At 36.8% G+C, this 15334-nt stretch overlaps 1 protein-coding gene across 1 annotated transcript in view; it reads right to left on the bottom strand.

Annotated features, from left to right (window-relative positions):
• Positions 1–4359: 4359 nt before the first annotated feature.
• The window catches only part of YWHAZ (tyrosine 3-monooxygenase/tryptophan 5-monooxygenase activation protein zeta), a 32775-nt gene continuing 21800 nt past the window's right edge, over positions 4360–15334 (bottom strand). Inside the window, exons 4-7 of the mRNA XM_077748271.1 lie at positions 10253–10376; positions 9367–9530; positions 9194–9289; positions 4360–6418 (exon numbers count right to left, since the gene is read on the bottom strand). Of these exons, the coding sequence (XP_077604397.1) occupies positions 6359–6418; positions 9194–9289; positions 9367–9530; positions 10253–10376 (444 nt within the window). The 3' untranslated portion in view covers positions 4360–6358. The remainder of the gene's footprint in view (positions 6419–9193; positions 9290–9366; positions 9531–10252; positions 10377–15334) is intronic.

The following is a 15334-nucleotide window of genomic DNA, read 5'->3' as shown; positions in this document are numbered from 1 at the left end:
AGGCTCAGGACTGAATGCTGGGCATTTCCTCCAAAGGTGGAGAAGTGCGGAACCTCAGGACAGTCTGAATTCACTGAAGTGGTTTGGCTGGTAGGACAAACAATTCTTCAGACCCTAAAAGACACCCAATGTGCTACTAAAGTTCTTAAAGGCTTTTCCTGCTCCTTCATTTTGGAGACTGCACTTTTCATTTGTTCCAGGGTTTCCTGGTAACAGTCTTGCCTGACCAAGTCCCCAGTTCTTGCTCCCTGCTCCTCCCGAGTAAGGAGGACAATTTTAGGGTGCAATGAATAGGACAGCAATTGACCATTTTGTATGCTCTTTCGCCACACTTGGTGGCTATTTTTTGTATTTTCTTTGCTAATCTTATTACCATCAAGCAAGACTTTGACTACTGAATTTAAATGTGCACTGTACTATTTCCCCTTCTTTTCCTTTGTGACTTCTAGTGCCCAGAACTGGATGAATCAAAACCCTTGTTTTATCCCTGTTCTTGAATGGATTGCTTTGTAGTGAGCATTTGTGAACCCACCAGGCTGTCCCCAAGTCAATTTTACCTATGTCCTTCTGCCCTAACCTGTGCCCCCAGCTTACCCATAGGCAACCTCTATCCTAAATTTCGTTATCATTCATATTTTTGGTAGAGGAAAGAGAAATCCTATCATGTATATGTAGGCCTAAGCAAAAGGTTTGTTCATTTTTGAACTTATATTGTATTTTCACTAAATATTGTTATAAAACTCAATCATGTTACCCACTGAGCTGCAGTTGATTTTCACTAATGAAGACTGTCATTATTTGATAAAATAACTCTACCCGTTCTACTTCCAATGGACATTTGGATTGTCTCATTTTTTGCTTATTCAAAAAGTGCAGTGGTGAATTTTTGATGCACACATGCAAGTGTTCTAGGACATTCACCCAGGGGCAAGTTGCCGGGTTATAGTGATGTGAAAGTCAACTTTGAGATAATGCCAAATTATTTTCCAGAAGGATGTACCACTTACCCTCCCATCAGCAATGTGTAAGAGGTCCCAAATCACATCCCCAATATTTGGTCTTCCCAGACTTCCAAATTGTATTTATTAAGGGGGGGGGGGTGTTTAAAATAGGGGTATCTAATTTTGGTCCTGGTTTGCATTTCCCTTGTTAAACTTCTCTTCGTATTATTTACTGGTCCTCTATTTTCTCTTCCATGAAGATGCCTTTTCAAAATCTTTGCCCACTTTCCTATTTTCTCTTTTCTTATTGTTTGTATTATCCATACTAATTCTTTGTCAGTTACATGTTATCTCACTTTCGACTTCCAGCTAAATTTTTATGTAGTTGAATTTATATTAAAGTTCACATATACACTGAGTTTACAGATAATTTTCTTAGTTATACATGTGTCCATTTTAAGATGTTTCCTTACAAACTGCAAAGTCAGCAAGTTATCACCTGCATTTTATCAACATTCTTATGTTTCACCTATTAACTCCTTCATTCTCTGGGATTTGATCTTTGTGCATAGAATGATTTACAAGTACAAATGGCACTTGGTAAGTTGCTTTTCTCCTCTTGATGCAGCGGAAGTCCAAAACAGTACCTGCTTCCAAACCAAGCTGGTCATTAATGTGGAGAACCTGTTATGATGACAAGTAAATTTTATCCCTAATCTCCGTGCTTTGGGAATCATCTGCTGAGCACATCCACAACCTTGTTTCGCAGACTGTCATTTTAGAAATAGTCTTGACTCAAAATGTAGTCTTGCCAAACACTATGTGTTCCCCAGCCCCCTGTAGACTTCAGCAGTATGGACACTCAATCAGAGCTTTGCCAAAAATGCACATTCCTGGACTCCAACCTAAGAATTTAGAATCCTTAAGACTGGCTGCTGGGAACAGACATTTCTAAGTTCCTCTCCAGGTGACCAAAAGTATTAAAAGTGAAAAAACACTAGCCTGTTATTTAGAAAACAGAACGTTAACCTATTTCTTCTTCCAACAGAGTCCCTTGCTTGTGGGAGCATGGAAATTGTCTGAAGTTCTCATAACTTGAAGCCTTTGCACATGCTGTTAACCTCCATCTGTATCCCATTCATTCTGCAAGTCGTTACTCAAACACTTGTACTGATAGGTATTAAGGTCTGGAATTGGAAATTAATACTGAAGTCTTTTATGCACATTTGACTGGTTAAGTTTGGGCTTTCAGAAATTTCATGGAATGGGCTCAAATATGGAAAGAAGTACTATCAACGGAGTCTCTGGCATCACCGGGGTTGAAAATAGCTATGCCTAAATCTACCCACTTTCAACTTGTCACATCCAAGACCCGTGTTTTGCTGATCCAGCATGACAGACATTCTTATAAACTGAGTGAGGGGTACCTGGGTGGCTCAGTCAGTTAAGCATCCGACTCTTAATTTCGGCCCAGGTCATGATCTCAGGATCATGAGATCGAGCCTCATGTCAGGGACAGCACAAGGGCTACCTGGGATTCTTTCTCTCTCACTCTGCCCCTCCCCCACCCATGCATGCTCTAGATCAAAATAAACCAAAAACTGAGTAATTAAGGATAATACAAGGCAGGTACAGATGTCATCCAGAAAGTTCACATATCAAGTCTTGCCATTCCAGTGTTTCAAGTTCTGAACTACCTGGGGGTTGACAGTTAAGTATAAATTAGACTTCAAAGAATCCAGGTGGACAGCATCAGATCTGGACGTACACTGCCAACACTTTTATGGTTAGTTTTCAAGTTTAAGCAGATCTACTGTAATGAGATCTTGAATAGGATTTTTGTCATCCAGAGTATCATGTTCCTTAAAGGCCTATTTGCAAAGTTTCTTAAAACAAAAACCCTATATAGACCCAAAAATATCTTATTTTTAGGCCTTTAGTCTTTAGGAGAGCTAGAATTAACCAAGATGGGACTGCTGTTAAAGTCACACTAAAGAGAATTCTATGGACATAATTTCACATTTAGCATAGGACCTAAGTCTAACCATCTTCCAAGTTTCAGCCACCACCTTAGAACTGTGTAGGTCTCAATTCCACCACCAGACTTTCCTACATACAACAAAATAAAGCAAAATTCCTGGTTTCTTAATCTTTCCCTACAGGAATGCGTTAAGTCTACCTCTGAGAACAGAGCACCAGTTAGAAAGTTCGTAACACACTGCAGGTTCTCATGCAGGGACTACGATGTAACTGCACCCAGATGAAGTACCACTTCCCCCTCATGTAGAGGAAACTGTTTTAATAATGATGCTGTCACTACAGGTAAGTCTCCAAAATTCTTGGGAGTTGTACTTAGAGACTATGTAAGACTTTTCAACATCTCACTGTTAAGAGTTCCCCAATTACTCAGTGAAGGTTTTGCTCTCAAATAATGAGCTCTAACCACAAATAACCTAAGGCTGTACATTCCAAATTGGCCTTGACTAGTTTTAAATATGCTTTGGGCCATGGGCAGGACTGACTCTAAGGAAGACAGATTGGAAAAAAAATCGAGGCCTTAGTTAAGCCACCTGACATTCTTTTAACCCTCCTAGCCCTCCCTCCCACCATTCGTACGATCTCATAGCACGAAGCAGCAGCAGAGCTGTTACATGGAAAAGCCAGAAACAGAGACCAGAGCGGCAGCCAAACCCATCCTTTCAACTGAGTGCACTGCTACTCCTCTTCTCTCAAAGGACAGCTATGAAGTGGACAAGTATCTTTTTTTTTTTTTAAACTCAATACCGCACACACACAAAACTGGATTTTGTTGGATTCTCCAAATTCCTGGAAATATGTTATATTGACAAATACAGACATGAAGCCTGAATTGGGGACAATTAGAGAAATGTTATAAAAATTTATTATTCAAATCCCAACGCAAAAAAATCTCAGGTTGGAATCTTCCTTCATCTATTGGGCACTAGTACGTAAAAACATTAAATTAACAGCTAATGTTAATGAAGTATTACCACAATTTATTTGAGAATCAAAGTAATTTAGATGACTAATGCACATAAATAGGCAAATGTGACAAGCTTTAGATTTTATTTATAATTTACCTGAATGAGAAGTCTAGCTTAATGTTCCTTAGCTGTAAGTGATGACTTCATGTCCTTGGCCTGGGGTCAGGAGAAGTTTAAAAAAAAAAAAAAAAAAAGCCATGAAGATGATTATTTTACCCCAATGCATAAGAGATCTTTTCTCCTTGAAAGAAAGACCCCAAGGCCTCCATTGCACTTTTATTTGAATGTAGTAGTTGGGACAACTGTCCCAAAGGGCTGATATTTCCCAATTTAATCTGAGGTCGTAATAAAACAAGCGACAAAACAGTATTTGGGATTTCAGTTTCTCACCCTTATCATGAAGACTCACTGCCTCCCATCATCAATATTTATTGAGCATTTACAGTGTACTAGGCACAATAGAACATACAGAAAACATTGTCCCTGCTCTTGAGGAGCTTACATTCTAAAAGAAAAAAAAAATACACCTCTTTTAAAATGGTATTTTTGTTTGGTGTTTTCTGCAAGGTACTGAGGAAATAGTCTGTAGGGTGAGCTTTGGGTATAACTTAGCCCCAAAATTATTTAAAGAGAGGAAGAGGAAGGATTTTAAAGGCAGACAATGACAGACCATTCAGGAAAGGTAGGGTTTACAAGGAGATAAACACAATCTCATCAATTAAGGAGAGATTTGCTGCAGTAAATAGGATGAGGGAAATAGTTTGTGGGATGCAAGCAAAGGAAGCAAGGTATCCTTAGACACTGAGTGGAGCCAGAAAAATCATGCGGCCTTTTTTCCAAGTACACGGCCACCAAAGTAGGAATGGTTGGGGACAAGACAGAAAGCTAAAAAAGGTAATCCTGTGCACCTGACAAATAGAAAGAATAAAGGATCAAAATTGAAGGCAGGCTGTAATAAGATCAAGAAATTCTTAAAAACAAAAGTGATCTGGAAGCACAAAACTCAGTTAATGCTACCCAATGTTATGATGGGCCAAGAACAAGAACATTGTGTGGCTTCCTAAGTTAGAAAATGTCATCTACCAAAATTTTAAATGGAACACATTACTTTTTTTCCAATCAACCCCCTGTCTGAAAACAAAAAACAACAACAAAAAAAAAAACCAACTTTTTTTCAGGGGAGGGGAGAAATATGGGACACGGTGGCTGGGAACAGTAGTAGTTATATTAGTAGTATTTTGTTGGTATGATAAACTTTGTATTTAAACTTGGTAAAAGCCCATTAGCTGCCAACAGGGAATAAGGAATAAATTTCCAAAAATGTACAATTTCCTTTAGAGAAGTTTCAGAACCAAAAGACTAATTTACATGAAAAGCTGTAGAGAAAGTAGTTGAAAAGTCCATTCATAAAACTTTTATTCCACTTACATGAACTTAATACACGTGTTCTTAACAATTATGCTTGGATTGTTCATGAAAATTTCATAAGACATTAAACAAAGCTAGCCATCATCTCAAGTTATTTCCCTGTTAACTATTTTTACAGCACATGCATGTTAGGCAAGTATCAAAAAAAAAAAAAATCACAAAAGCAAAACAAAACAAAAAAAAACCCTAAAAAAAAAGTTAAATACATGGGATTTTTGTTTTGCTGCTGTGCCTGATATACACAAAGTAATGGATATCAAGCAATTCGTTTTTACTGCATCTTTACTTGTACATTTGTTCTTAGGTTGCCTAAAACATTTAAATACAAATAAAATGAGTGTAGCAAAAATAATGAAAGCAAACAGCAGGTAACTTTACAAATAATGGAATGTGAACCGTTTCTGCGCTTATCCAGAGTAAATTGGGTCACAACTAAAGGATCACTTCTGTAACTGTAGTCAAAGGTGTGCACACTTGAGAATGAGTACACCGCAGACACACATGGTTCAATATGTAGATCTACGGGACGCCCATTTCTACTACAGCCTTGTAAGTGCTCCAACCTTAAAGTACCCACAATAACTACACCTGTATCTGGAACCAATTATCCCTTTTCTTCCCCACCAGGACAAACCAATATGTAGGCAGTTTTCTTTGCTTAGACATGGAAGCAGTTTTAACACTGGCCCTTTGTGAAGCCACAATGTACCAAAAGTACTATGCCAAACGTTTATAACTAGTATAAAAATTCCACATCCCCATATTGGCCACCTCAAGATGAAAACAGATAACTCCCTAAATGTTAACTGGCTCTACTCCCCTAATATTAAACATAAAAACCACATGGGAAATATAGAAATTCAAATAGAAGTAACATAAACCTGTCATAAATCGTAAACAAAAAACTATTTGTGGGACAGCATGGATGACAAATGGTCTACTGTGTAAATTTTAGAATGAGGCAGACAAAAGTTGGAAGGCCGGTTAATTTTCCCCTCCTTCTCCTGCTTCAGCTTCATCTCCTTGGGTATCCGATGTCCCCAACTGGTTAAAAAAAAAAAGGGGGGGGGAGATTTTTCAGCATGGTTCAGTTTGAAAAGAAAAAAAAAATCTTAATACACTTATCAAGCTACCAAAATGTTAACCACAGCTTTTGCTGAAAGGCTTTCTTTAGAAAATAGCAGCAATGAAGATGCAAAATATCCTCATTTTCTCCCTAACCGTTACAAAAATGTTTTAAGTACAGAGTTGTCTTCAAATAACAAAGTCAGATCCAAGCAACTCTTGATTATTCAGAGGAAAGAAAGCAAAATAAAAATCACAGAAGAGCTACAAAAAGTAAGTATTAATAGCTGTAAGAGTTATCAGATTGCCCTTAATTCCCCCAATATGAGAGAGACATGTGTTAAGTTTACCTAAACTAAAATCATCTTAATTTAACCCATGTTCAAGCTCAGGTTGACTACATTCCCTTGGTAAAACTTAAGACTCCCCACTCGAAAGGGAATCCCACACTCCATGAAATTCAAGAATGAGGGTATCAAGTCTGATTTATTTACAAATTTAGCTTTCTAATGTTTTTAGCTTAGAGGAACATGCCTTTGTGAAACCGTAGGATTCAAAGTAAAGAGCTGAATACAAAACACTGGTCAGAAACCCAACCTTCTGAGAGATAAAAACTGAACTGTCCCACAGTGGTTAAGACTATGGATTCTATTAATTTTTCATTAATTTTATCAAGTTAAAATGATTTCAAAATTAGTTCAACGGCTTCGAATATTAACTTTGCAAATCTGAACAGTTCATAATGACTTTTAGAGATAATTGTAAAAGGACTAATTCAAGATGATCTTAAATTTTAAACTGCTTATACAATGAAAAACGAAGGGAAAAATACCTCAATTAATATTCTCCTAACTCCCAAATTACCCATTAATTAGCTTTCATTATTTATTAACCAAACAGACCCCTGGTCTGGAAAGGAGGCTTCTTCCAAGGTCATATATTTAAACTAAGTGACCTCTGGAAGCCTGCATGTTCCTATTAAACAGGTGTTTGTAAGATGAAATTGTCGTCTAATATCTCTTCCCAGTTGACCTTCAAAGATTCTTGAATTTTCCATAAACGCTTTAAAAACCTGGGCACATTTTTCCTACTAGGTTTATGTGTTGGCAACTATTAGTCAACCAGACCCAGACTCAAATACTAGCTATTTCTGCCAAAATTTCTTTACTTAACAGATAAATGATCCAACCAACCTGTAATGATAACCAGTGATACTATCAAGGCTCAGAGAAGACACAGTAACTAGTGACAGAATCAGAATATAATTCTTCCTTTTCTTTTTACTCAGTTATTCTAGTATGCTCTTCATGCTATACTAATATCCAAAATTCAGCTGGAAGTATATCAATCACACCCTCTCAAAAAATGACAATGAAACACAGTAAGTCTCAATTTCTACCTTATAGGAATGACAACTCTCATCACTTCAAACCTTTGGAAAATATGAAAATTCTTAATATTAAAAATAGCTAACAAATTGAAGTGCTTCTTTCATCTGATATAAGAAAATCACTCTTGGGGCACCTGGGTGGCTCAGTTGATTAAGCAGCCAACTTTGACTCGGGTCTTGATTTTATGGTTTATGAGTTCAAGCCCCACATCAGGCTCCGTGCTGACAGCTCAGAGCCTGGAGCCTGCTTCAGATTCTGTCCCCCTCTCTCTGCCCCTCTCCTACTTGCACACTCTTAAGATAAATAAACATTAGAAAAAAATTAAAGAATATCATTCTTTAAGAAGTTACAGGTTATTCTCTTGACTAAAATAAAAACCCCACAAGTCTGTAAGTAGCCTGCAGTTACACTTTCTAAAAACATTTTTGTTTATAGTAATAATAATAAACACGATACAGTTCAAAAACCTTTGCTGAGAGTATTCAACACTAAAATGTAGAACTGGTTCAGAAAATTGGCAATGACCTGGAATAAAGTTTGGAAGTGGAATATATGAAACGATGATATACAGTCCTCAAGCTCTACACTGACTGCAATCTTTACTCCTAGCTCATTAGCTGGCACAGCAGACACTTGATAATTTTGTCACGTAAGCCTCAAAACTTCAAATTTATTATCTGAAGGAGAACGGGAAAACCCATGGGACTGAAAAGACGCATCAACCACTTGGTAAAGGTGTAGGCTTTACCAATTCAAAATAAACAACTGTTTTAAAAGGCACTGCTCTTTTTTTCAGTCTGGAGTATGCTAAAGGATAAGTATGACATCCCATAACAAGTCATTCTGGCTAGGCAAAACAGATTTCCATTTAGATTCCAGAGTATGTGAAATTCTGTAACTCAAGTTACTGATGGAGTACCACAGCTTTATTAAGTATGGAGGCAACTTTATGCTCAAGCAAACCATTTTTTTTTTAAAAGAAAACCATTTTTAATGGAATTTAAACATAAAACTTTAGTATACTTTTGATACTAAGAACTAAGCTCTTCTGTAACTAAAATGGAACAAATGGATACACTCAGATTGAAACAGAAAATAAAACAGTCTATGTGATTAGAAGTTCAAAGCCAGGGGTTTTAAGAACTAAAATTTTAATGACAGATCTGTAACTAATCAAAGTACACAGTTTTGGTCTTTGATCTATTATTATTTGTTTCTGTAAGATGGTTTCTCTTCATTGCTTGAAACAGCAGATAGGATTTTGCATTCAATAAGGAGATGAGAGAAATATTCCTTGTAGTAATCAATAAAACAACAGAATTTCAACCACAGGGGCCATTAATGATGCTTGTTATGTACTTACTGTCAAGTTGTCTCTCAGTAATTGCATTATTAGCGTGCTGTCTTTGTAGGACTCTTCACTTAATGTATCAAGTTCAGCAATGGCTTCATCAAAAGCCTGTAATGAAAAAAATACATTTAAGTGCTCAAATAATAAGGATTACTAAATTTCCACAAAATAGGTAAAATACATACTGTCTTTGCAAGAGAGCAGGCTTTCTCCGGGGAGTTCAGAATCTCATAATAGAACACAGAGAAGTTAAGGGCCAGACCCAATCTGATAGGATGTGTTGGTTGCATTTCCTTTTTGCTGATTTCAAAAGCTTCTTGGTATGCTTGTTGTGACTGATCCACAATCCCTGGATAATAAAACACAGCAAAATGTACTGACAAGGTCTACACTTCATCATCCTCCTTCAAACCAATCTTTACTATCCAATGACATCCCCTGAAATATTAAGCTGTAAAAATACTATTAACCTTAACTGAATGAGGCTCCCACCAAAAAAAAACAACAAAAAAAAAAACCAAAAAAACTTCTCCAGGAACACACTAGCCATTGGTCAACATTAGACAAGAACGATTCTTGTATTCAGCTCAGAATTGTTACATTTTTAATAGTTTGTGCTGCTCTATAGTTATGCTGTGATCATGATTTCTTAAAATTTTAAGGAGACATTCTTATGCACAAAATTGGCTTTTCAGCAAGTATACATTTTAGAATACAAATATTAGGCAGTAGATATACGCTCTCAGGACTTTATGCTCTTCATTTAGTGCTCTAAGCAATTAAAAAACACAACCCACAGCATTCCAGAGACTACTTCCAGAAGCGCCTTTGTGGCTCAGTTGGTTAAATGTCTGACTCTTGATTTCAGCTCAGGTCATGATTTCACAGTTTGTGAATTCAAGCCCCCCTGCACTGGGCTCTCTGCTGACAGCATGGAGCCTGTTTGGGATACGCTCTCCCTGTCTGCTCACTCTCTCTCAGAAACAAAAACAAAAGCAACAACAATTAAGAATATTTCCATACTATGTTATTTTGTACAAACTCAAAAAAACACATTGAAAAACAGTATACCTTTCTTGTCATCACCAGCAGCAACCTCAGCCAAGTAACGGTAGTAGTCTCCTTTCATTTTCAAATAGAAGACTTTGCTCTCTGCTTGTGAAGCATTGGGGATCAAAAACTTTTCCAAAAGAGACTTTAGAAGAAAAGAAAACAGTCATAATAAGAATAAAATAATTACAAGACTGGAAAAAATATGCATTTCTAAAGATCATATTGTATGTAACAGAAGTGACACAACGTTAATACCCAGTTATTGCCAAGAATACAATTGCTGAATACAGTAGGCCCACGAATTTGTGGTTTAGAAGCAGGATGCTTTGGACAGCAATACTTAAAATTTGAAGTTAGTGTGGAATTTATTACTTAAAGATGATACATTCTCTGAATACGTCCCTCCCCTACATTTTGCTATCTATATACATGCTGATAAAGATGACATGCTTCAGTGAACGTGAAAGTTATATAGCTCGAAAGCTTTTTCTAACAGGTTGTCAAACTTTACATTTTCAAGGTAGTCATTTAAGAGATGAACCTTTGGGACTCTAAAGAGGCAACAGAAAAGAACACAATTCAAGCAAAGCCTCACGACAGGTAAGAAAGTTGTTCAAGTCCAACGTTTTAATGTTCACAATTAGGACAGTGGGTAAATAGGATTATGAGAATTAAAGATAGGAAGAGTAAACCTTTAAATTCATTGAAGTGATTTTTAGCTAATAAAATACATGTTGTTTACAGATCACGTCAGACAACAGATTAAACTTCATCTTATAATTTTGTTTAAAATTTTAACAATTTAAACTAATTTAAACCCTAACATGCTAATAATAATTACATTCTATAATTGATATAAAGCAAAAACTTAGATTGCTATATTAAGGGGAGAAGGCATAATAAACTAGTGGTTTCTTTTTGTTTTAAAGGGGAGAAACAGAATTCTAGTATAACAATTTGGCCAAAGTTAATACTCAAAAAACAAAATCATATCACCATCCCCAGGAATCAAAGTGAAAGTCAATTTTCAACTGGGCTTAGGCCCAAACTAGTCAATTTTTACAAGGAAAAGAGTTACCTAATTCTTGGCTTCTATTCTTCTGGCAGTCATCCAGTAATTCAGTCTATATAGCACATACTTATATGCAAAATAATATGAAGCTACAGATACCCAGATGAGGTGGGTAGTGGCCACATGCAGTAGGGCCAAGTTGCACAGCATTACAGGAAAGGGTTGAAGGTGAGAAGTCAACCTAAAATGTTTCCTGTGATTATTAACCAATATTTGAAACTACTAGCCTGAAATCAGATGAACTCTTTGATTAGGAAACAAAAACTGTATTGTACCACACCCATAATCCTTCAAAGATCTCTCAGTTGCCAGTGTTTTGTCCTTTGAATACCATGTTCTGTAGGACGTGAGCACTCTCTGAACCCTAACTATGGCAGCTCTTTTGGGATCTGACTCAAAAAAAGAAGATTGCTCCATTTAATATAATAAGTGGATTTTTCACTGAAGTGAATGTGATTTTAATACTGTCACTTAAGAAACAAATGATTAGGCCTTTTCAAGTTTTATAAAAATATATTCATTCAACTATGGAAGGTGATATAGCATAGTGGCTTCGGAGTCAGTCTAGGTTTAAATGGTGGCAACTCCACACTTAAAAGGGTAAATTCTATTTCTGACAGGCTAGGCTTAGAGTTAGACTATGGTGTCTGATTAAGAAAAATATGTGATTAACCAAAATTCACAAGTAACTTCAAATCAAACAGCCAAAGAAAAACTACAAATTTAAAGAAGGCTCCATGTAGATACAAGTCAACTGTGAACTGTTCTCTGGCTCATTTACATATATAAGATTACGTTAAGAATAGTTTTAGGTGCCTAGGTGCCTCAGTTAAGTGTCTGACTCTTGATTTTGGCTCAGGTTATGATCTCATGGTTATAAGATCGAGCCCTGCATCGTGCTCCATACCGGGCGTGGAGCCTGCCTTAGATGCTCTTTCTCCCACTCCCTCTGTTCCTCTCACATGCTCTCTTTAAAAAGAGTATTTTCAAGTAAAAGTAGTGACAATAACGAAGTCCAACCATGAAAGTAATTTTTCACCTATGCATTTCTATTTCAAATGTTACTGCTTCAACATATTTTTCAAATTCACTTAATTCCACTGTGGTAAGCACTAAGAATATAATGATGGGCAAGACAGTCTCCAAGTTTGTGGATAAGTGGTCTGGCAAACAATACAAATGAAACTAAGAATAATATGGCCCAGTCATGACCTTCACTTTTCAAAGACTTTAACCCATTCTATGTCAAGATGAAGGCCACAAACACATGCAGTTAAGAGTGAAACACTTAAGATGTATGTAAAACTTTTAAGCATGTAACTTGTGGAAGTTACTTAGGCAAGGTGTCAAGAAATTAGTAACCCATCTTTTAGAAGTATTAACTTCTGTACCTCTAAAAACACTGTTTTATGCTGGAGTGAAAATTTCATATGGAAATTTTTTTTAACTGCAGTTAAGTACTTTCTTCCTCCAAAGTGAACACTGAATTAGCCATAATATCTGGTTAGAACAATAAGAACAAAAACAACTTTAAAAGACATTAATCAAAAAGTACAAGTGATAGGAAGGCAAGCACCAGTAGTCAAGCAGCTTACCGGACTAATGACTGACCAAAAGAACCAAATTAAGTATCAACAGTGGCAAATGTTTCTGGTGTGGTTACAAGTAAAGCAAGCAAGCTCAAGCTCATCAAACTGTACACTATAAATCTGTGCAGTTCTCTGTATGTCAGTTATGCCTCAATAAAGCTGTTACAAGTAAAAAGCTGAGAACGCAATAAATGGCATACTTTTGTCTATCATATCTTCTAATGACATAAAGTTAAGAACCATTAAAACTTAAACAAGAAGACTGGATATTAAAGATTAATAAAGGGGCTGGCTAACATTTGGTTCAATAAGCTAATTATGAAAAAGCAAAATTGTGGTAGACAGTCTCCAAAGACAGCCGGCCACCACTACTACCCTACCATTCCTGTACACGTATGCCATCTTCCTCCTGTCGAGATGTGGAATTTATTTCCTTTCTCCTGAGTTTGGGTTAACTTGGATGACTTGCTTTGACCAAGAGAATGCAGTGGAAGTGACTGAATTCCATTTCTGAGCCTAACCCTTAAGAGGACTGGCAGCTTTTCCTTTTTGCTTTTGGAACCCATATCTAGCACATAAAGAGACAAACCACCTTGCTGGAGAGAAAGGCGAAGCTAGCCCCAGGAATGGGACATGTTAATAAATAAAGCCACCTGCATACATCCGCTCCAGCCAAATGCAGCAATGAGCGACTCCAGGCAATACCACGAGAAAAGAGCTTCAGCCTAGGCAAGCCACAGAATCATGAGAGAATAAATCATTGTTTTAAGTCACTATGTTTTAAATGGTTACACATTAGATAAGAAAGAAGATCATGAAGTTGACATTTCTGACATTTAAAATTATCTAATTTGATCCTTCCAAAAGTTACCCATGAGATACAAACTAAATTATCCCTAGCCTACACAAGACAATGGGGACCAGCTACGCTATGTGCTCAAAAGCACAACTAACTTGTGAAGGTACAACTCCAACTAGGAAATCTGACCTGTACTACTAAAATTATGCTATATTTTTTTCTGCCTCAATAGGATGATACGCCTACAAAAAGCATGTGATTCCAAGATATTAATATAATTAGGAATCAAAATTAAGGAAAATGATTAAGTTCTATAAGGTACTGATGAGACCAACTCCAAAGTATATCGCTTCTTTTAAAAAAAAGTATCAAAACAGACACTGACAAACTGGAGAATACCCAGGAAAGCAAGCAAGAATGGTCAAGAAACTAGAAACCATCATGACGGTTTAAAGAACTGTGACAAGAATGGCTCTAGACAAGACTCGTTAAATTTAATAAGAGGCAGATTTCTGCTCAATAAGAGAGATTTGTATGAGTGCCCTAACTTGGAACAGGCCACCTAGTCAGACAGCTCCAGCTACTCTTACAGAAATTTTTAAGGAAAAATAAGATGATCACTTGGGTATTTTATAGAGAAGATTCATGAATCAGATGTGGTTTCATTCAAGTCTAATGTGAGATATGGAGAGACAGTTCATTCAATGAAGTTAATTTTGACACTAAAGGGTCGATTAAGTATATTCATTTCTTAAACTGACAAAAGAGAAATAAAAGGTACACTTTCCAGACTTAGAAGCCAGAGGAAAGAGGCAAACATAGGGAGAAGACCAAGATGGAAAGAGTAAGAACCTTCGGCACCTGGGTGTCTCTGTTGGTTAAGCTTCCAATACTTAAGTTTCTGGTTTCGGGTCAGATCATGATCTCACTCACAATCATGGGGACATGGGATAGTCTGCATCCAGCTCTGTGCTAGGCTGGCTGTGGAGCCTGCAGGAGTTCCTCTCTCCCTCTCCCCTTCCCCCACTCCAACGCACACATAAGTGCTCTCTTTCAAAAAGTAAGGGGGAAAAAAGCAGCATCAATCAGAAAGTAGCAGTGACAAGGAAAACTGGAGGTGAGCAAAAATTTTAAAAACGGGAGGAAAGAAAGGACTAATAGCTATTTTCAAAACATATCAAAAAATTTTCAGAGGATAACCTACTAAATACACAATGGAACCTCCTAAAGTTCATTCATCTACTATAGTACAATGAAAGTGATCATAACTCTGGGACGCTGTTAAAAATCTGAATTTCAAAGGGGAAACATAGCATTTTAATGAGAGATAGATGAGACATCACAACTACCAACTATGAAACAAAGGTTAGGTTGACTACTGACATACCCTGCATCTATAAAATTCTTCTATAGCATAGTACATCATTTTTAATACAAATGTAACTAAAATGGAAAAGGATACTTAAGTTAAACACAACATTAAAGAACATCTTAACTCAAGTACTTGAAGCCACATATAATCCATCTGAATCTTGCTGAAATATAACTGATTTAAATATTCACAATACTGCGGGGCGCCTGGGTGGCTTAGTCGGTTAAGCGTCCAACTTTTCGCTTAGGTCATGATATTGTGGCTCGTG

The sequence above is a fragment of the Crocuta crocuta genome, unplaced genomic scaffold, assembly GCF_008692635.1.
Source record: "Crocuta crocuta isolate KB4526 unplaced genomic scaffold, BGI_CrCroc_1.0 scaffold39, whole genome shotgun sequence".
Classification (NCBI taxonomy): domain Eukaryota; kingdom Metazoa; phylum Chordata; class Mammalia; order Carnivora; family Hyaenidae; genus Crocuta; species Crocuta crocuta.
Note: the sequence above shows the minus strand (reverse complement) of the source record. Positions and strands in the feature narration are given on the sequence as shown.